The following is a 23,902-nucleotide window of genomic DNA, read 5'->3' as shown; positions in this document are numbered from 1 at the left end:
GGGGAGATATCTATACAGATGTATGAGAAGAACATTTTACATGAGGAACAAGAAGTCTGTTAAAAAAAATAATGGGGGCTTCCCTGGTGGTGCAGTGGTTGAGAATCTGCCTGCCAATGCAGGGGACATGGGTTCGGGCCCTGGTCTGGGAAGATCCCACATGCCGCTGAGCAGCTGGGCCCGTTAGCCACAATTACTGAGCCTGCGCGTCTGGAGCCTGTGCTCCGCAACAAGAGAGACCGCGATAGTGAGAGGCCCGCGCATCGCGATGAAGAGTGGCCCCCGCTTGCCACAACTAGAGAAAGCCCTCGCACAGAAACAAAGACCCAACACAGCCATAAATAAATAAATAAATAAAATTAAAAAAAAAACACAAAAACACATCCTCCATAGACCAGAATGTTTTAAAAAATAAATAAATAAATAATGGGAAGACAAAACTATGGAGATAGTAAAACGATCAGTGGTTGCAAGGATTGGGAGGAGGATGGGATGAATAGGCCGGGTACAGAGGATTTCTAGGGCAGTGAAACTACTCTGTATGAAACTGTGATAGGGGATATATGTCATTATACAACCTAATGTAAATTGTGACGTTTTAGTGATAATGATGTGTCAAATGTAGGTTCATCAATAGTAACCAATGCACCACTCTGAGTATATGGGCAATCTCTGTATTTTCCTCTCAGTATTGCTATGAACCTAAAACCTTTCTAAAAAATAAAGTCTATTAAAATAATAATACTAAAAAGGAGGCCAATGTGGATGAAGCAGATTTAAGGGGAGAGAATAGTGAGAGGTACATATGAGAGGTAATGGGGGCCAGATCGTGTAAGGCTTTGTAAGTCATGTTCAGTGACTTTTACAATTTTTTACTCTCAGTAAAACCATGGCAGGGAAGCATTGCAGGATTTTGAGTGGAAAACGGACAAATACTGACTTGTGTTTTAACAGGATTATTCTGACTACTAGATTAAGAAAAGTCTGAACTAGATAAGAGAAAAAGCAGTGAAACCATTTAGAAGGCTGTTGCAATCATCCAGGCAAAAGATAATGGTGGATTGGGCCTAGGGTGGTGGCAGAATTGGCTGTGAAAAATGTTCGAATTCCAGTTTCTTTAAAAGGTAAAAATAATGATATTTGCTGATAGACTAGATATGGGGTAAGAAAGAAAGAGGAAAAATCAAGGATGATGCTACAGTTTTTGGCCTTAGCAATTATGAGAATATAGTTACCATTTAGAGAGGAAAACTACAGAAGAAGCATTTTGGGGATGGGAATATCAGGAGCTCATTTTAAACAAATTATGTTTGAGGTGCTTTTTAGGCATCCCGGTGGAAATGTCAAGTAGGTCATCATACAGACTAGTCTGGATTTCAGGGCTGGAGATACAATCCTGGGAGTATTTATCATTCACATGATATTTAAAGGGGTGAGACTAGATGAGATCACTTAGTGAATGAATACAGATGGAAAAGAAGTCCTAGGACTGCAGCCTGGAGCACTCCACTCTTTAGAAGTTTGGAAATGAGGAAGGAACAGCCAAGTGGAGAGAGAAAGAGCGGTAAGAATGATGGGAAGATGACCAGGCAAATTTGGTGTGCAAATTTGGTGTCCAGATTTGGTGTTATGATGAATGCATATCAAATCTGTCTACATGTTAAATTAGATGAGGTCTAAATCAAATAAGATGAGGACCATGTAATTGATAGTTGAGTTTAACAATATGAATGTCATTGGTGACTTTGATGAGAACAATTTCAGTGGAACAGTAGTGGGCAGAAACCCCGTAATGGATCCAAAGACTTGAAGGAGAGCAATTGTAAGAGCAAGCATATAATAAAAGCAACGAGATAATAACTGGAGGAGAAATTTATCTCAAAAATAACACCATGCTTGTAATCTGATAGAAAGTACCAGTAGATGATTCAGGACAGAGAGGAGAAAAGTGTACTTGAGCAGGCGCATAAGCAAAGAGCAACCTTAGCTACATTTTTCTCCTGTAGTAAGAGAAGAATAAGTAGAGTGTATGATCGCAGGGGAAGGTACGTGGGGTGTTGGGAACTTGTTTTTCTGTTGTTAGGGTCGGGCATGTTGAATTTGAGGTGCTTGGGAGACGACTTTGGGGAGATATCAAGTCAGCAATTTGAAGCCCAGAAAAGCTTCAGATGTAGATTCAGAGTTTGTCAGCATAATGGATGATAATTGAAATAGGTGGTATAATGGATGAGATAGCTCAGGGAAAATGTGTAAAAAAAAAAAAAAAAGTTGAGCACCTGTGACAGAATACCTGGGAGCATTGGCATTTACGCAGAGGAAAGAGGGGGTGGGGGGCTCACAAAGACAGCTGAACAGTCTAAATGTAGGCTGAAAATCAAGAAAGTGGGTATCACTGAAGCCAAGGGAGGACAACATTTCAAGAGGGAGGGAATGGACAACACTGTCAAAGGTAGCCAGTAGATTGGATAAAATAACAGTTGGGACAATAATGAGTTTTGGGACAACAGTTTTTTTGAGATGGTGGCAGCAGAAGTCAGATTTTGGCACAGGGAGGAAAATTTAGGCAGTGAGGAAGTGGATACGGCAAACTCTCAAGATTTCAGGGTGGTTGCCAGTGAACGGGAAGGCAAGGAAAGTGGAGAATGAAGTGTGACGTAGAGTTAGGGAAGAGTTTGTTTATTTTGTTTCAGTATGAGAGAGACTTAAGTTTTGTTTAATGCTAATGGGAAAAAACAAAAATGGTTGTATATAGAAATTTTACTCAATTTATTCATATACTTATTTTTCTGAAAGGATGCTTCTTTGTAATTTTTTGTATTTTTTTCATTGTTGTTTGTTGTTTGGAGTTGCTTCTGAATCAAGAAAGATTCCTAAACATAACTAAATTTCACATTTTGATTATAGATAAGAAGGAAAGGGACACATTTGTTTGGACACAGGAGGGTTATTTTCCTAGAAGTTATCATTTAAATTATAATTTAATTTATATTCAATAATTTAGTGAGAAAGGGATTTTTAAGATTATATTTTTAAAATCAGCCATTACTTATGTCGTGTATTGACTTGGAAGCAATCATAAAATTACCCAGAACTGCTTCACATTGAAATTCATTTGCTGCTAACTAACATCCTCCATCATACTGCTGTAGAGATAAGCCTCTTTATTTGCACTTCAACTCAGTATTCAAAAACTGATTCCCCTTTCTCCCTTAGGAGATTTTTGTTGTTGTTACTTTTTTTTTTTTTTTTTGTCTTTTTGTCTTTTAAGGCACTGTTTTTTATTTTCTCAATGATATAAGGTGCTTTACAAGTATGAACAATAACCTGCTACACTTTAATGTTTTGTATCCTTTCCATTGATTTCTTTAAATCTGGAATGTAATTCCCTGTGTGGCATCTGTTTTCTAATGTAGAAAAAATAACTTATCAAGCACTAAATTCTACTCTAAGGATACTAAATTTATCAATTTATTCCACTTTTGAAATGATAGCCCAAAATCCACCTGATAGATGCTCATTTGGCACGTTCTTCTCAATTCTGGTCGCTAAACTACATCCTGAGTTAGGATGAAAAGAATGCAGCTTTCAGGCTTTGAAACGACTACATTGATATTGCCAAAAGGGTCATGAGGTTGTCTGCGCAGGACAATGTTTTCCATCACTTACAGAGTTACATTTGGCATGTCAAGAAGAGAGGACATAATCCCACAGCTGCAGACATTTAAAATAAAAGAAGACAGCCACCAGGATTCGTGCAGAATATTTTAAATATTCCCGTTGAGCAAAATGATTTAACTGATTTTTCTTCAAGGCCAATGCTCCTGTATGCATCCTCTGAAAAATTAAAGATCCTAGAACAGCGTCTTCCATGTGGGACATCTTGAAAGATAATATTTTGGTTTCAGTGAGTTACACAGCAGGTCTTGTTAATTTAGCGAGTCTGTTCACAGTGTGGTGGTTTCATTCTTTAGATTTGCAGAGTTTATAGAGAAAGAAAATTACAGCCTGCACACCCAAGACAAGGACAATTCCTCCAATGAAACCGGCTGCATCAAAGGTAGACTTCCGCGCAGGTTGTGAAGTCGGAGTTAAAGTGGTATCAGTTGTACCTGATGTAGTAGCTGTGGTGGAAGCTGTAGAAGAGGAAGGCAGAGTTGTGGTTTTAGCTGTAGAATTGGTTGGCAATGGTGTGGCAGTGGACGCAGGACAGAATTCTGTGCTGTTCACCACCTTGCAATCACGAACTGTTGAATTATCTGAACAGTAGCCTTTACCTTTGCATTTTATCCAAAAGCAGGTAGTGTTAGCAGCATTAGCATCAAAACAGGAAACCCCGTTGTTGCAGCTTTCACAGATTTCTGGTGCTGGAGTGGTGCCCGGCGGAGCGGCGGCGGCACCGGGGTTTGTCCTGGTGGTAGCCGGTAAAGCCGAGGGTGGCGTCACGTTCGGGGCCAGCGTAGTGTTCTGAGCCGCGCCCGTCACAAAGAGCTCGGCCAGGCAGCCGGCGGCCAAAAGCAGCGGGCGGGGCAGCGCCAGTATCGCGGCCTCCGCGCTGGCCTTTTGAGCCCGTCCGTCCCTCTGTCCCCTGCGGCGCCGCCTCCCAGACTCCTCCCTTTGGAGGTTTTTGAAAAGTTCGTTAGAACTGTGTTTACCCCTAAGGGTGAATCAGTTCTGTCCGTTAGAACTATAGTTTTAAATAAGTTTTATAATATTGTATGTATGTTTGTATGTGTAGATAGGTAGGTACGTAGGGAAGAAGGGAAGAAGGAAGGCAGGAGTAACGGAAGGACGGGCTGAGTGTGTTGAGAGAACTGTTGGAAGCGTAAGTTGAATTTTCTATGCAATCTAGAGCTGAGTGTAAGCAATTGTATTGCGGTCCCTATACCCTCCTTTTCCCCTAGCTTCCTCTTTTTCCATGCTTTCTACCATATATACAACTGAATAAGGTGAGCGTAATCAGGATGTCTTCCTCAGGTTTTCAAATGAAGAACAAAATAGATATTATTAAGCAGACAGATCTATTTATTAATTAAAAGGAAATGATTGTGACTTCCTAATTTTAAGGGAAATGTTTGGGATTTGGAGCAATTGAGATATAAGTGGCTTTTCAGAATAAGGCATATGATACAATAGCCAATCTGGGATACCATTATTTTACCTTTAATTCAATTCCTTTCTTTCCTTTTATATTTTGCATTGTATTAGTCAAAGTGAAAGGGAAGAATTTGAAAATGAGTTCACACAACAGTATGAACGAGAAAAAGTGTTATTAATGGAAGAAAATAAAAAACTGACAAGTGAGCTTGATAAGGTGAGTGATTTAATCTCATTGATATTCATTGATACATGCTAGATGTTCAGCACTATCATAGAAATTATAGATATAATTTTATATTTGGTGTACCTTTTTAAATTTAATATTCCTCCTAAACACAAGGATTGCTTCTGTGTACAGGCAATTTTTCATTTTACCAATCTGTACAGGAGTCTTCTTGGAGAGAGGACTTGGCTTACCTCGTCTTATTCTTTGTCCCATTTATTTTTTGAGCCCCTGTTCTTTATTTCACTTTCCATCTCTCTTTTACTATTAATCACTTACTTTGTCATGGCTAAGTTAAGGCCCGTCTTTGGCAAGAACAGGAACAATTAAGCCAAACTAGAGAAATTTTGACAGTTCTGATGTCATATTCATGATAGAGAACTGATAATAGCTAGAAGTAATACCATTGGTAGTTAAGAAGCCAAAGAAACCAACTCTGCCTATAAACTCTACAGCTTGAATAAAGAGCTGAACCATAGGTTAAACCTAGATTAAAACAGCTAGATTTATGAACAAAATTGTAAATACTTAAAGGAATCTTTTTCCATTTAGTATCTCAGATTTCTTGAACTGACATCATTCTGCATTTCTTGTCCCAGTTGTTAACAGCTGTAAAAATCCTAATATTAATCAGCAGTTTTAATAGTTTTACTTACTTTTAAGTAGTAAGGTTTGGGTAATTGTGCTTTGTAATGAGTTCAAGGATTTTCCTGCAGTAAAAGTATTATGTTCAATTAATAGTCATTTCAGTAACACATTGAAAGACAATGGCTAAATAGTCATAAAAGAGAGACTTTTCATTCATTCTATCTCAATTTTCCATTGTGTTCTATATTTCTTTTTATTTCTGTCACTATTTTCCCAATGATTATTCAGTTTTCTAAGCATTTAAAAATGATTTTGCTTGTTTGGTTGCAAACTACTTGAGAAAGAACTCTGTTAGTTTATTTTGTAATTACAAAGCGGATGCACACAAACACTGTGGAAAGTGGCCAAATAGTAAGTAGTATAAATTATTTTTTAAACTATGAATACTGTATGAACATTATTGTATAACTCTTAGTTATTTCCACTAAAATAAAACTAACAGTATTTAAACTTTATCCAAATAGGTCACATAATTGTTATTTAACGGGCTTAAAAAATATGACTATGAAATTAAACATCATTTCTGTCTACCAGACAGAATTTTAAGATTCTGTTAAGAGTTACCTTGAGGTAAGAAATATAATTAAACTCTAGAAGGCCACTTCAGGTAGAGTTTATAAGCAAATTACCTAGTAAAAGATGGTATTATAGTTTAAGAAAAATTGAATTGTGATATAATCAAATCGAATGTAGATCAAATCTTGTATTCACACCTTGGTTTCATTTCATTATTAACCATAAAGTTCTGGCAAGTTTACCAGAAATACATCTTTAGAAATAATTTTTAAATAATACTCTTTTGATTTTGATGAGATCTGAAGGATAAAAATAAAAGCCTATCTCCTAATTTTATAAAAAATAGAATATTACCTTGTCTTGCTAAATTGAAGATGTGGTAAAGGATGTGAACAGAACTTTGAGAGCAAATCATATGGTTGGCAAGTATTCAGTGACAAATGATAACAAGGAAATGTTTATTTCTGGAGAAATAGGGGAGGGTCTGGGTCTTCTTCCATTTGAACCTCTTCTCTATTTTTGCTCCTTGTATTCAGCTTTACTTCTCTGTCAGTCCACCTAACTGCACATCTTCACTGTTTCTTTCCATTTACTCATTTTTTGGTTTGGTTGAATTGGGTATTTTCCCCAAGAGGGATAACCAAAGAATACCTTTGCCATTGCTACAACAACTGTTCCATTGGGAACCTGCTTGAAGAGAACCGAATTCCTTCTCAACAGAACTTCAGATATAGAAACCAAAAAGCAATTAGTATGTTAATTTTGAAACTTATATAACTAATAGATTCTCATAGTCAGATTTTTTAACTTCAAAAATAACAATTAAAAAGGAAGTAGAAAAAAGTTTGTTGATATTTTCAGAAGTCTGTATTCAAAGTTTCTATTAAAGGTAACTTATTGCAAGTAAAATTAGCCATATATGCCAAGGAGTAGAAGTAAATGGTTTCCAGTAAGAAAATATTATCATTTGTGTCTTGTTTTTAAATAATTATTTTACATAAAAGCAAAATGACACAAAATATGGAAAATATTCAACATAAAAGTTACCTATGATTTCATCAACACGAAACAACTATCTTACTTTTATATGTTCCTTTTCAGGTTTGGTTGTATATGTATTACTACATAATTTCAGTCATATATACATTTTATTTTCTAATCTGCTGTTTCATTTAAAACATGAGCATTTTTCCATATTCCTATGTAGTCTTATAATTATCATAAGCCAGATATGTCAATTTACAAATAGTAAAACCTTCTCATTCCCAAACATGCAAAATGAAGTAATACTTAGGTAGAATTTACTTTGTGCAGGCCCTCTCCTGAGTTACTTTATATAAACCATATAATTCTCACAATAACTCTGTGAGGTATACCCTATTGTTCCTACCATTTTACAGATGAGGAAATTGAGGCAAAGGGAGATTAAGCTACTCTCGTAATCTCAAAACTAGGGAGTGGCAGGATGGGATTGGAACACAGGTAGTCTGGCTCCAGAGCCCGGTGCTTTTATTCAGTAAGAATGAAAAGATTAACTTTTCCTGACAAATACTAAACACATCTATTTAAGACTCCTTTTAACCACTGTAACATGACAGTGCAAAAATCTGTATTTCCTCCTCTTCTTGCAAATCTCCAGCTGAAACCCCAATCACAGATTAATTGGAAGTCAAAAGCAGTGGTGATCAGAAAAGGATGTGTTGTAGGAATTAGTGAAGACACTGCATCTGCAAAAAACATTCTCCAAAATAGCTTGTAGACTTCTGGCTATGCTAACATGAAGAGATTGATGAATCCGCTCAAGAAAAAAAAAGTTTCAAAGTGGACACAGTTTTTGAAAACAGTCATTTCAGAGCTCCCAGAGTTAACCAAAGGAAGACAACTACAAAACATTACTGAGATAAACTAAGGAATATCTAAACAAATGGAGAGATATACTGCATATTGTTAGGACTGCAGTTCTCTCCTAATAGATCTATCTATGGATTTGGGGAAATCACTATCAAAATTTTGGTAGGCTTTTTTGTTAGAATTGGCAAGCCTATCCTTAAATTTATATGGGAATACAGACGATCTACAATAGCAAAAATATTTGGCGGGGGTGGGGAGGCAAGGTGTACAAAAGTTGGAGGATTTACACTACAGAATTTTGAAACTTACTGTAAATCTTTAGTAATCAAAAGATGGTAACATTGGCATAATGGAAAAGAGTAGAGAGTCCAAAAATAAGACATCATATTTATGGTTGATTGATTTTCAGCAAAAGTGCCAAGGCAATTCAGTGGGAAAAAGACAATCTTTTCAACAAATGGTGCTGGAATCATTGGATATCTATGTGTAAAAAATTAACTTAGATCCTTACCTCATAGCATATACAATTAATTCAAAGTGGATCATAAACTGAAATATAAGAGGTAAGCATAGGAGAAAATCTTTGTGATTTGGGGTTAGTCAGAGATTTTGTAGATATGACACAGAGCACAACCCTTGATAGAAAAATAATTATAAATTGGACCTCGTCTAAATTTAAAGACAACATTAAGAAAATGAAAAGACATATATAGATGAAAAGATTTTCAAGTAATTTATCTGATAAAAGACTTATATTTGCAATGTCTAAAGAACTCTTAAAGCTCAGTAATAAGAAATAATACAAACAACCCAATGGAAAAAAACGGGGGAAAAATTGAAAAGACATTTCATGAAAGAAGATATATGAATAACAACTAAGCACGTGAAAAGATGTTCACTATCATTAGTCATTAGGAACAATGCAAGTTAAACCATGGTAACATACTGTTGTACAGGCTCAAGAGTTAATTAATCAATCAGTGACCATACCAGCTGTTGGCAAGGATATGGAGGAACTGAAACTCCTACACTGCTTGTAGAAGTGGAAGATGGTATAACTACTTCAGAAAACAGTTTTGAAATTTCTCAAAAAGTTAAGCATACACTTACCCTATAACTTGGAAATTCAGAAGAATTAAAAACATAGTCCCTTTAGAAACTTGTATATGAATGTTCATAGCATCATTATTCATAATAGCAAATAACTGGAAATAATACAAATGTTCATCAAGTAGTGAACAGATAAATAAAGTGTACTAATATCCATGTAATAGAATACTACCCTGCTATAAAAAGGAGTTAGTTCCTGATATGTGCAACACTGTGGTTGAACCTCAATAATACGATAAGTGAAAAAAGCCTGATACAAAAAACTATATATTGTATGATTTCACTGATATTACGTTTCTAGAAAAGGCAAAACTATAGACACAGAAAATAGATCAGTGATGCCTAGAACTCATGGTGGAAGCCAGGATTGACTGCAAACCAGCTTGAGGGAAATTTCTCAGGTATTGGAAGTATTCCCAAACCAGATAGTGGTGATTATTGCACAAATGTTTAAATTTACTAAAAATCATCAAACCATAAGTGTTATAATGAGTGAATTTTATAGTATGTAAATTATACCTTAATAAACCTATAAAAAGAACATAGCTGGTAAAATACATTTTTAGAGGTAAATAGCACACCCTGGAGTACAAAATGTAAATTCCTTGTTCTCAATAGGCAGATAGCGATGTGCATTGGTAGTGACAGGTTCTCTGACCCTTTTTCTTTCTCAGAAGACCATGAGATTGAGGATAGGATTAAATGGGGAATGCATAAAGTCATTTGTCTTTCGGCAGAGGGGAAGAAATGAAACTTTGCATTGTGACTTTTGCAAAAACTGCCTATCTCCCATGGAAGTACAGGTTAAAAACACACACCAGAAAAACCCTGGGTCATTAGGAGAATTCCAGATGAACTTAGATTAGGGAGTTGGCAAAACTTGTACATTTCTTCTAGTTTGTCCAATTTATTGGCAGAGGAAATTACAGGCCAATATCTTTGATAAATATAGATGCAAAAATCCTCAACAAAATATTAGGAAACCGAATCCAACAACCATAAAAAGGATCATACACCATGATCAAGCTGGATTCATCCCAGGGTTACATGGATGGTTCAACATATGCAAATCAGTCTGTGTGATAAACCACATCAACATAAGAAAAGACAAAAACTACATGATCATCTCAATAGATGCAGAAAAAGCATTTGATAAAACTCAACATCCATTCATGATAAAAACTCTTTCCAAAGTGGGTATAGAGGGAACATATCTCAGCATATAAAAGCTATTTATGGCAAACCCATAGCCAACATAATACTCAAAGGTGAAAAGCTGAAAGCCTTTCTGCTAAAATCTGGAACAAGACAAGGATGCCCACTCTTACCACTTCTGTTCAACATAGTATTAGAAATCCTAGCCACAGCAGTCAGACAAGAAAAAGAAAGAAAAGGTATCCAAATTGGAAGGGAAGAGGTAAAGTTGTCATTGTATGCAGATGACATGATACCATATATAAGAAACCCTAAAGACTCCACACAGAAACTACTAGAACTGGTAAACGAATTCAGCAAGGTAGCAGGATACAAGATTAACATACAGAAATCAGTTACATTTCTTTACACTAACAATGAAATCTCAGAAAGGGAAAGTGAAAAGACAATCCCTTTTAAAATCGCATCAATAAAAAATCAAACAAACACACTTAGGAATAAACCTGACCAAGGAGGTGAGAGACTTATATGCCAAGAACTATAAAACATTGATAAAGGAAATTGAAAATGATTCAAAGAAATGGAAAGATATCCCATGCTCTTAGATTGGAAGAATTAATATTGTTAAAATGGCCATACTACCCAAAATAGTCTACAGATTTAATGTGATCTCTGTCAAATTACCCATGTCATTTTTTACAGAACTAGAACAAATATTCCTAAAATTTATATGGAACCACAACAAAAACCAAAAAACAGAATTGCCAAAGCAATCCTGAGGAAAAAGAACAAAGCTGGAGACATAATCCTCTCAGACTTCAGACAATACTACAAAGTACAGTAATCAAAACAGCTTGGTATTGGCTGACAAAAACAGACCTATGGATCAGTGGAACAGAATAGAGAGCCCAGAGATAAACCGACACACACCTATGGTCAATTAATCTTCGACAAGGGAGGCAAGAATATACAATGGAGAAAAGACAGTCTCTTCAGCAAGTAGTGTTGGGAGAGCTGGACAGCTGCATATCAAACAATGAAGTTAAAACACTCCCTCACACCATACACAAAAATAAACTCAGAATGGCTTGAAGACTTAAATATTAAGACATGATACCATAAATCTCCTAGAAGAGAACATAGGCAAAACATTCTCTGATGTAAATCATAGCACTAGTTTCTTATGTCAGACCCAGGAAGAGCCACTGTTTCAGTAAGAGACCAAGGACAGAATCCAATGTCCCAGCTTGAAAGCAAGTCAGGCAGGAGGCGTTCCCTCTTACTAAGGTCAGCCTTTTTTTCTATTCAGGCGTTCAACTGATTGAATGGGAACCATCCACATTAGGAAGGTAATCTGCTTTATTTAGTCAATCAATTCAAATGTTAATCTCACCCAGAGACACCTTCAAAGACACAACCAGAATGTTTGACCAAATGTCTAGGCACCCTGTGACCCCATCAAGTTGACTCATAAATTTAACCATCACATGGCCCCTCATCTTCACAAACCTATAAATAATTCTTGTAGGAAAAATTCATCTCCTTCAAGCTGAGTAATCAAAAAGAAAACTAACACAATATCTCTACAAATATATCAGAAAGGAAGAAAGGAATAGTAATAACTAATAGCAGATTGAGACCATTTATCAGAAAAATGTAGCCATGAAATAAAAATTATATGCAAATATTTTATCATGAACTTTTAAAAACTAAATAAACAAGAATTTTTGCTTCTGTGACAGATTAGGTTACATCATACCTACCACCTCACCAAGAGGAGCTATAAAGCTGGACTTTAAAAAAATGTTTTTAATACTGTAGCAGTACTGCCTGGAAGTATTCATCTGCAGGAAGGCACTGGAGGGATAAGAAGGCAGCCGAGACTTTACTGACCCAAATCCTTTAGAAAGGAGTAGTACAGAGAGATGAGCCCAGCATTCAGTGCCAGTTTTCCTCTTGAGGCATTTGCTGATATGAAAGCTGTAGCAGAGAATCCAGGAAGTTGAGCGCAATATTTCACAGTATCACAAGTTTAGAGAGAAAAACTGAATATCAATGCCCACAAGGTGCAGGATCCTTGGTAATCAATTCAAGCTTTCAACTGAACTCATCGAAAAGGCTACATTTTAGAAATAAGGGTGAACCAGAGAGAGATGAGCCTTCTCAGTGACTGAAACCCAGCCTCTAAGTAATTGAATCCCTGATCTAATTGCCTACCAGAAGTAAAAGTAAACAGTCTCTGGAGGAAGATATTATATAGAGCCTCAAATTATCTCTAAAATTTTCATATGCTATATGTGGCATGCAGTAAGAAATTACAGTGCATACCAAGAGATACAACCAAAGGAAACCAAGACATAAAAGTATAACAGCAAAAACAAAGTAAGAAAATAATAAATGAGAAGAAAACCAGGCAGTCAGTATAAACAGACCCACACAATTCTGAGTGTTGGAATTTTCTTAATTGAACTTTAAAATAACTGTATGATATATTCAAGAAAATAAACATGATGAAGAATTTCAGCAGACAACTGGAATCTATACAAAACAGTCAAAGAAATCTTTAGAAGTGAAAAATAAAATAAATGAAAAATCCAACAGAAAATTTTAACAGTAGATTGGAAAGAACCAAAGAAAGGAAGGGGTAAATAAAAAACTTTCCATACTAAAGTCTGGATATAGATCTAAAAGGACAGAAATACAGGGACTTCCCTGGTGGTCCAGTGGTAGAGAATCTGCCTTACAATGCAGGGGATGCTGGTTCGATCCCTGGTCAGGGAACTAAGATCCCATGTGCCGTGGGGCAACTAAGCCTGCATGCCACAACTACTGAGCTTGCATACCTCAACTAGAGCCCATGTGCTGCAAACTACAGAGCCCGTGTGCTCTGGAACCCACGCACCACAACTACACAGCCCATGTGCCCTGGAGCCTGCGTGCCACAACTAGAGAAGACAAAACCCTCACGCCACAACTAGAGAGCCTGTGCACCACAACAGAGATCCCGCGTACCGCGACTAAGACCAGACACAACCAAAAATAAATTAAATAAATAAATAAATAATACATTTTAAAAGATATATTAAGAAAAAAGGACAGAAGTACATAAAAAGAGGCTGTGAGACATAGGGGACATGATGAAAAGATCTGACATACAAATGTTTGCTTTCCCAGAAGAAGAGGAGAAAGACTGTGGTAGAAGCAATATTTGCAGAGTTAATGGCCCATAATTTTCCAAAACCTATGAGAAATATTTAGCCACAAATTCAAGATGTGCCACAAACCCTAAAGGTGATAAATAGAAATTCAATCCCTTAGGCACATTATAGAAAAATTGCTAAAAACCAACAACAAAAGAAAATCCTAGAAGCAGCCAGAGAAGAAAGACACATTGTATTCAAAGGAGCAAAAGCTAAACTTAAAGCTGTCTTTCCAACAGAAAAAATGGAACCCAGAATAAAAAGGAATGACATCTTTTAAAGTGCTGAAGGAAAATAACTGCCAATCTAAAAAATTATATACAGCAAAAAGTGTCTTTCAAAAATGAAGGCAAAAATTCAGACTGTAGAGAACTCTGCAGGACAAACAACATACGTTCTTCAACAAATAAATTACAAGAAAAATTAAAGTGTTGGAGGGGAACTGCTATGTACTAGATGTTTGTGTCCCTCCAAAGTTCAGATGTTGACACCTAGTACTATTTGGAGGTATAGCCTTTGGGAGATGATTAGGTCATGAAGGTAGAGCCTTCATGAATAGGATTAGTGCTCTTATAAAAGAGACCCCAGAGAGCTCCCTCCTCCCACGACCATCTAGAAACCAGGAAGTGGGCCCTTGCCAGACACTGAATCTGCTGGCGCCTTGATCTTGGACTTCCCAGCATCCAGAACTGTCAGAAATAAATGTTTCTTGTTTAAGCCACTCAGACTGTGATATTCCACTACAGCAGCCCAAATGGAGTAATCTGGAGCCTATAAGTAAAAAAGACTTAACAGATAGAGCAACCATTAAGTTAACGTTTATTTGTTGGTATGATTCAATTTAACAGACTGTTAAGTCTTTTGATGTTTTGAGACAACTGGAAATTTGAACAATTACTAGCTATGTGATAAAGTAAGGAAACTTGTTACATTTGTTTAAATATGATAATGATATTGTGGTTATATGTAAAAAGAGAGCCTTATTTTCTAGAGATATACACAGAAATATATATGGATAAAATTATATGATGTCTGGTATTTGCTGCAGAATAATACCGGAGGAAAGGGTAAGAAGACAGGAGTACAAATGAAATAAGATTGACATTGAGGTGATAATTGTTGAAGTTAGTGATGATGGGCTCATGGGAATTCACTTATACTCTTCTGTTCATTTTTGTATATGCTTGAAATTATAAGTTTTTTTAAAAAGAGGATGACATAGAGATATTTTCAGACAAAAAAATGAGAGACGTTGTTACCAACAGAACTGGGGAGTTCTTCAGGCAAATGGAGAATGTTCACAGATGGAACCAATTCAACATGGGGAGTATGGGAAAAGCAAAGGCAGAAGGAGAATTCAGAGTACTTGATGTTTCCAAATTCAGTGACCAGAGGGTGCATAATAATAGGAAATCAGAAAGACAAGCATTTTTGAGTTATCAGATTGAACAAGAGGCATCTGAGCACCTTGAATTCCTGTTCCTAAAAGTCACACGTCTTTAAGTACCTTAAAACTGCCTTTCAGCTTACCACTTTGTATGAGAACTTAAGTACATGCAACCAGCAGTTAGAAGAAGAGGTAAAAGATCTAGCAGACAAGAAGGAGTCAGTTGCACACTGGGAAGCTCAAATCACAGAAATAATTCAGTGGTGAGTACTCTCTTAAATCTGTTTTTGTGGGTAGTTTTTGGCCATATAGTCAAGTTGGTATGAATTCCAGGAGGAATATTTATTACTGGTCTGTGCTTCTATGTTGTCTGTTATTTTCCTCTTTTCTCTAACTCCATCAAATATTCCATATCAGCTTTTACACAGTTTCATTAGAAGCTGATATTTCTTTCTAAGAAAAGAAAATGTTATTGTCTCCTAAGATAGTTGGTCCTTAAAGAACTGAAGAAACTCATTCACTAGCTATGGATGTTCCTTTCTAAGATCAAAATTGCTGTATTTGTGATGACTTTAAGAAACAGAAAGCCTGGAGAATATTTTACAAGCTGAAGATGTGCTTTCACCTTTTTCGTAATTATAACAGACTAATTTACACACGGCATTTTGAAAACATTAAATGGTTACAGTTTAGTTTTATCAACTGTTCTTTAAGCCCCTAGGATTTAATTTGGGATAACTGCCTTAGTAACTTTCATATTAATTAACTCAAATGATTGTTCTGGTATTTGTAAAAATCTGTATATTTTTATAATACTTGAAGAAAGTAGAATCCAACAGGGACTTTATTTTCTAATGCAAATAGCCTAACTTTTTATATTTACTTTTTTAACTTTCTGACTCTTTTTTAGCACGTTATTGAGGTTTTATTTATATAAACAACTACTGGTTTCTTCAGATACCTATAGACCAATAATTTGGTGAGAATGTTAGTTTATCATGCTCTTATTTTTGTTCTCTAAGCATTTTTTCCTACTTAGACCAGCTTAATACCCTCCTTCTTAAATGAAATCATAAGTGAATAAACACTGCCTTTTTAAGTAATCTTACCCAAATGACTCAAGTATTTTGATATTGACTTAACTATAGAGCTCTTATGTTAACTCAGCTTTAGCTTATGAATGTGACTGTTGAGTGCATATCTGAAGGAAAATGCCCAAATTGTGGAAATAGGGTTGTGTTCCAAATAGTACAGTTAATGGTTCATTAATATTTAATTGAGATCCTTGTCATAAACTCTACATTTCCGAAGCAAAATCATTTTAATCTTTAGCCGTGCTTATAATATCAAACATTATGAGTTTTCCTTTGTAACTCCATTATTATGTAATCAAATTTGTAATAAGATGTTAAAGAAAATGACTTTAAAGAAGACAAAACTGATTTGGCCAAAGCCTGAGATCCTAGACCACTGATCTTTTCAAGTGATTGCATGATGGGTTCAGATGGAATGGGAAGTGGTTCTAGTAAAGAAGCTTTAAATATGGACTATCTGGAAAGGCTTAGTAGAAAGGATGAAGATGAAAATTTTTGTGTGATACTACAAAGCACTCTTTTTACACATTTCACATTCAAGTGAAATATGCAGAAGAAATCAGGAATACAATGAATTCACTTTGCATTAAAGCTATTATTTAGAAATGGACTAATATATTAGATAATGAATTATTAAATACCTAATAGGCTAAAAGTAAAAGATATACTCACTGTTCTCAGAGTTCTCACCTATTTGAAAGTTATATCTCTGAGATATTCTGTGCAAGCTTATAAAGGTCAGAAGTCTCAGGCTATTCCTGGTTTTTTAATCTGGTATATTAAAAAATGAAGTAATGCCAAAACAAGGTTTTGGAAGCTTGTGCTATGCAGTGTTTTAAATGTTTCCATTGGCCAAATTAACAGTTTTAAAATAAAACAAACACTGCTGTGTATAAGACTTCATTTGAATGCATTTCTAATGGCCCTGTTACTCTGCTCCCTCTGCCTTTTCCTATGAAATACCTCTTTCATGTGAAAGAAAACCTTTTAGGTCAAGGAGACCTTGTTGCTCACACTGTATTGGAACAGGGACCTTTCTTCTCACCATTGACTCATCAGAAGACTTCACTCTTTCTCTTTGAAATGGTACTACAAAAAGAGGTTGAAGTAATAGGCTGGTCCATAAGGTTCATTTTTTAGATGTATCTCCTCACATATAATGCATTCTTCTGGTATAATAGGAGATAGAAAACTCTGTAAAATAGAGTACTTTGCCTTCAAGTACTAGCTTATAGTGTAACATTTAAAAGTTTAAAAACTAATGTGATCAGAGCTGGATATAAGTAACAAGACTTAAATGTAAATTGTCTTATGTACTGTACAAATACTGATTTTTCTATATGAGTATAGAGGAGAATTACTTCAGACTGGGTGCTAGAGAAAGTTGGGGGTCATCAGTGGAACTAGAATGCATTTTCTGAAAACACTGAGTTCAATAAAGAGTGCTACTATTCCTATAAAAGAATAGTAGGAAATAAGACCAATAAAGTTATTGCAGCACAATTAACATGAATACTGGGTAAGAATCAGAACTTCATTTATTTATAAGAAGAAGGAGAAGGCTTTTGTGCAAAGGGTTATGGAATTGACTGAGGTGATGCATTAGGAAGGTAACTCTTCATAGTGGTGTTCAGCATGAAATAGAAGGAAATTTGGGGGAAGCTGAACAAATGGAGAAGACATTATGGAAGAAGGATCTATAGGACTTCATTAATTATAAATGAAGGGCAAGAGATGAGGAGGAATTAGTATTTCTGAAACTCTGTGTTGGAGAGATGAAGAAAATGGTGATATCATTGAAGTAAGAAAAGTCAGGAGAAGGAACCAGCTTTGGGGAGGATGATATAATCAATTTTAGTTGTTCTTTTGTTTGTTGGTGAGTCTGAGATCATTCTGAGATATCTGAGTGGAGATTTCCAATATGCTTTAGAAAAGATGACTTAAAGGTTAGGATTAGAAATATAAATTTGGGAATTTAATCTCTAGTAAATAAGGCCATTGAAGTTGTTGGGTTTTATAATAGAAAGAAGGATAATGATGAGGGTGATAATAGTAGAAGACAGAGGAAACAGCTGTGTAAGACAATGAGGAAAATGTTTTAATAATCAGGAAAGGGTTTCAATAGTGAAACTTTTATTTTCCTTTGTTTAAATTCATTCACATTATTTGAAACACTCCTCATTCATTAATTTTCATTCCTGTGTAGTAATAGTTTACAGTGATTAAAAAATAGTATGTTGTAGGCATTAGGCTGAAAATTCACATGTTTTCTCATTTAGTTATCACAACAGTCCTATGAGGTAGGTATTATTATTATTCCCATCTTATAACTGAGATAACAGAGAGTTAGAGGGGGTAAATGACTTATCCAAAGACACACAACTGCTAAACAGTGAGCTAGGATTTGAACCTAGTTCTATATGACTGAAGAATCAAGTTCTTTTTATTTATTTATTTATTTATTTATTTATTTATTTATTTATTTATTTATGGCTGTGTTGGGTCTTCGTTTCTGTGCGAGGGCTTTCTCTAGTTGCGGCAAGCGGGGGCCACTCTTCATCGCGGTGCGCAGGCCTCTCACTGTCGCGGCCTCTCTTGTTGCGGAGCACAGGCTCCAGACGCGCAGGCTCAGCAATTGTGGCTCACGGGCCTAGTCGCTCCATGGCATGTGGGATCTTCCCAGATCAGGGCTCGAACCCATGTCCCCTGCATTGGCAGGCAGATTCTCAACCACTGCGCCACCAGGGAAGCCCAAGAATCAAGTTCTTAATCACTCTACTGCATGTGTCCTGACTCCCAAACTTTTTTTTTAGTTTTCATTTTATGTTGGAGTATAGTTGATTAACAATGTTGTGTTAGTCTCAAGTGTACAGCAAAGTGATTCAGTTATACATATATATGTATCTATTCTTTTTCAAATTCTTTTCCCATTTAGGTTATTACAGAATATTTAGCAGAGTTCCCTGTGCTATACAGTAGGTCCTTGTTGGTTATCTATTTTAATTATAGCAGTGTCCCAAACTCCCAATCTATCCCTCCCCCGACCCTTCTCCCGTGGTAACCATAAGTTCGCTAAGTCTGTGCTGACTCCTACACTTTTTAAGGACCATGTCTTATATGTCTTCATCAATCTTCCTAATATGCCTACATAATAATCAGTATTTAGTAAATATTTCTTGATTATTTTGACTTAGCCAAAGAAAAGATGAGAGACTTGCCTCTAAAACCGTTTTTTTTTTTTTTAAACGTCTTTATTGGAGTATAATTGCTTTACAATGGTGTGTTAGTTTCTGCTTTATAACAAAGTGAATCAGTTATACATTTACATATGTCCCCATATCTCTTCCCTCTTGCGTCTCCCTCCCTCCCACCCTCCCTATCCTACCCCTCTAGGTGGACACAAAGCACCGAGCTGATCTCCCTGTGCTATGCGGCTGCTTCCCACTAGCTATCTATTTAACGTTTGGTAGTGGTATGTCCATGCCACTCTCTCACTTTGTCCCAGCTTACCCTTCGCCCTCCCCGTATCCTCAACTCCATTCTCTAGTAGGTCTGTGTCTTTATTCCCATCTTGCCCCTAGGTTCTTCATGACCATTTTTTTTTTTTTTAGATTCCATATATATGTGTTAGCATACAGTATTTGTTTTTCTCTGTCTGACTTACTTCACTCCATATGACAAACTCTAGGTCCATCCACCTCACTACAAATAACTCAATTTCGTTTCTTTTTATGGCTGAGTAATATTCCATTGTGTATATGTACCACATCTTCTTTATCCATTCATCTGTTGATGGACACTTAGGTTGCTTCCATGTCCTGGCTATTGTAAATAGAGCTGCGATGAACATTTTGGTACATGGCTCTTTTTGAATTATGGTTTTCTCAAGGTATATGCCCAGTAGTGGGATTGCTGGGTCGTATGGTAGTTCTATTTTTAGTTTTATAAGGAACCTCCATACTGTTCTCCATAGTGGCTGTATCAATTTACATTCCCACCAACAGTGCAAGAGAGTTCCCTTTTCTCCGCACCCTCTCCAGCATTTATTGTTTGTAGATTTTTTGATGATGGCCATTCTGACCGGTGTGAGATGATATCGCATTGTAGTTTTGATTTGCATTTCTCTAATGATTAATGATGTTGAGCATTCTTTCATGTGTTTTTTGGCAATCTGTATATCTTCTTTGGAGAAATGTCTATTTAAGTCTTCTGCCCATTTTTGGATTGGGTGGTTTTTTTGATATTGAGCTGCATGAGCTGCTTGTAAATGTTGGAGATTAATCCTTTGTCAGTGGCTTCATTTGCAAATATTTTCTCCCATTCTGAGGGTTGTCTTTTTGTCTTGTTTATGGTTTCCTTTGCTGTGCAAAAGCTTTTAAGTTTCATTAGGTCCCATTTGTTTATTTTTGTTTTTATTTCCATTTCTCTAGGAGCTGGGTCCAAAAGGATCTTGCTGTGATTTATAGCATAGAGTGTTCTGCCTATGTTTTCCTCTAAGAGTTTGATACTGTCTGGCCTTACATTTAGGTCTTTAATCCATTTTGAGTGTATTTTTATGTATGGTGTTAGGGAGTGTTCTAATTTCATTCTATTACATGTAGCTGTCCAGTTTTCCCAGCACCACTTACTGAAGAGGCTGTCTTTTCTCCATTGTATACTCTTGCCTCCTTTATCAAAGATAAGGTGACCATATGTGTGTGGGTTTATCTCTGGGCTTTCTATCCTGTTCCATTGATCTATATTTCTCTTTTTGTGCCAGTACCAAACTGTCTTGATTACTGTAGCTTTGTAGTATAGTCTGGAGTCAGGGAGCCTGATTCCTCCAGCTCCGTTTTTCTTTCTCAAGATTGCTTTGGCTATTTGGGGTCTTTTGTGTTTCCATACAAATTGTGAAATTTTTTGTTCTAGTTCTGTGAAAAATGCCAGTGGTAGTGTGATAGGGATTGCATTGAATCTGTAGATTGCTTTGGGTAGTATAGTCATTTTCATAATGTTGATTCTTCCAACCCAACAACATGGTATATCTCTCCATCTATTTGTATCATCTTTAATTTCTTTCATCAGTGTCCTATAATTTTCTGCATACAGGTCTTTTGTCTCCTTAGGTAAGTTTATTCCTAGGTATTTTATTCTTTTTGTTGCAATCGTACATGGGAGTGTTTCCTTAATTTCTCTTTCAGATTTTTCATCATTAGTGTATAGGAATGCAACAGATTTCTGTGCATTAATTTTGTATCCTGCTACTTTACCAAATTCATTGATTAGCTCTAGTAGTTTTCTGGTAGCATCTTTAGGATTCTCAATGTATACTATCATGTCATCTGCAAACAGTGACAGCTTTACTTCTTTTCCGATTTGGATTCCTTTTATTTCTTTTTCTTCTCTGATTGCTGTGGCTAAAACTTGCAAAATTCTGTTGAATAATAATGGTGAGAGTGGGCAACCTTGTCTTGTTCCTGATCTTAGAGGAAATGGTTTCAGTTTTTCACCATTGAGGATGATGTTGGCTGTGGGTTTGTCATATATGGCCTTTATTATGTTGAGGAAAGTTCCCTCTATGCCTACTTTCTGGAGGGTTTTTATCATAAATGTTTGTTGAATTTTGCCAAAAGCTTTCTCTGCATCTATTGAGATGATCATATTGTTTTTCTCCTTCAGTTTGTTAATATGGTGTAGCACATTGATTGATTTGCGTATATTGAAGAATCCTTGCATTCCTGGGATAAACCCCACTTGATCATGGTGTATGATCCTTTTAATGTGCTGTTGGATTCTGTTTGCGAGTATTTTGTTGAGGATTTTTGCATCTATGTTCATCAGTGATATTGGCCTGTAGTTTTCTTTCTTTGTGACATCTTTGTCTGGTTTTGGTATCAGGGTGATGGTGGCCTCATAGAATGAGTTTGGGAGTGTTCCTCCCTCTGCTATATTTTGGAAGAGTTTGAGAAGGATCAGTGTTTGATAGAATTCGCCTGTGAAGCCATCTGGTCCTGGGCTTTTGTTCGTTGGAAGGTTTTTAATCACAGTTTCAATTTCAGTGCTTGTGATTAGTCTGTTTATATTTTATATTTCTTCCTGGTTCAGTCTCCGAAGGTTGTGCATTTCTAAGAATATGTCCATTTCTTCCAGGTTCTCCATTTTATTGACATATAGTCACTTGTAGTAATCTCTCATGATCCTTTGTATTTCTGCAGTGTCAGTTGTTACTTCTCCTTTTTCATTTTGAATTCTATTCATTTGAGTCGTCTCCCTTTTTTTCTTGATGAGTCTGGCTAATGGTTTATCAATTTTGTTTATCTTCTCGAAGAACCAGCTTGTAGTTTTACTGATCTTTGCTATCATTTCCTTCATTTCTTTTTCATTTATTTCAGATCTGATATTTATGATTTCTTTCCTTCTGCTAACTTTGGGGGTTTTTTTGTTCTTCTTTCTCTAATGCTTTAGGTGTAAGGTTAGGATGTTTGTTTGAGGTGTTTCTTGTTTCTTAAGATAGGATTGTATTTCTATAAACTTCCCTCTTAGAACTGCTTTTGCTGCATCCCATAGGTTTTGTGTCATCGTGTTTTCATTGTCATTTGTTTTTAGGTATTTTTTGATTTCTTCTTTGATTTCTTCAGTGATCTCTTGGTTAGTAAGTAGTGTATTGTTTAGCCTCCATGTGTTTGTATTTTTTACAGATTTTTTCCTGTAATTGATATCTAGTCTCATAGCATTGTGGTTGGAAAAGATACTTGATATGATTTCAATTTTCTTAAATTTACCAAGGCTTGGTTTCTGACCCAAGATATGATCTATCCTGGAGAATGTTCCATGAGCACTTGTTGGTTTTGGATGGAATGTCCTATAAATATCAATTAAGTCCATCTTCTTTAGTGTATCATTTAAAGCTTGTGTTTCCTTATTTATTTTCATTTTGGATGATCTGTCCATGGGTGAAAGTGGGGTGTTAAAGTCCCCTACTATGATTGTGTTACTGTTGATTTCCCCTTTTATGGCTGTTAGTATTTGCATTATGTATTGAGGTGCTGCTATGTTGGAATAGTCTTCATTTTAAAGTCTATTTTGCCTGATATGAGAATTGCTACTCCAGCTTTCTTTTGATTTCCATTTGCATGGAATATCTTTTTCCATCCCTTCACTTTCAGTCTGTATGTGTCCCTAGGTCTGAAGTGGGTCTGTTGTAGACAGCATATATATGGGTCTTGTTTTTGTATCCATTTAGCCAGTCTGTGTCTTTCGGTTGGAGCATTTAATCCATTTACATTTAAGGTAATTATCGATATGTATCTTCCTATTACCATTTTCTTAATTGTTCTGGGTTTGTTATTGTAGGTCTTTTCCTTCTCTTCTGTTTCCTGCCTAGAGAAGATCCTTTAGCGTTTGCTGGAAAGCTGGTTTGGTGGTGCTGAATTCTCTTAGCTTTTGCTTGTCTGTAAAGCTTTTAATTTCTCTGTCAAATCTGAATGAGATCCTTGCTGTGTAGAGTAATCTTGGTTGTAGGTTTTTCTCCTTCATCACTTTAAATATGTCCTGCCACTCCCTTCTGGCTTGCAGAGTTTCTGCTGAAAGATCAGCTGTTAACCTTATGGGGATTTCCTTGTGTGTTATTTTTCCCTTGCTG

At 36.1% G+C, this 23,902-nt stretch overlaps 1 protein-coding gene and 1 pseudogene across 2 annotated transcripts in view; one reads left to right on the top strand and one right to left on the bottom strand.

The window, feature by feature from the left end:
• Positions 1–3,217: 3,217 nt before the first annotated feature.
• LOC309605523 (sialomucin core protein 24 pseudogene) lies at positions 3,218–4,656 on the bottom strand (annotated as a pseudogene). The gene has a single exon. The product of its transcript is annotated as a sialomucin core protein 24 pseudogene (transcript).
• Positions 4,657–4,719: 63 nt separating this feature from the next.
• LOC309614309 (serine/threonine-protein kinase MRCK alpha-like) overlaps positions 4,720–23,902 on the top strand; it is a gene marked incomplete at its 5' end in the record, with an annotated part of 89,035 nt that continues 69,852 nt past the window's right edge. The window contains 3 exons of the mRNA XM_082362494.1: positions 4,720–4,739; positions 5,206–5,311; positions 15,326–15,450. Of these exons, the coding sequence (XP_082218620.1) occupies positions 4,720–4,739; positions 5,206–5,311; positions 15,326–15,450 (251 nt within the window). The remainder of the gene's footprint in view (positions 4,740–5,205; positions 5,312–15,325; positions 15,451–23,902) is intronic.

The sequence above is a fragment of the Balaenoptera borealis genome (genome assembly GCF_965194805.1).
Source record: "Balaenoptera borealis genome assembly, chromosome: 1".
Lineage (NCBI taxonomy): Eukaryota > Metazoa > Chordata > Mammalia > Artiodactyla > Balaenopteridae > Balaenoptera > Balaenoptera borealis.
This window is presented reverse-complemented; position numbering and strand designations above follow the sequence as displayed.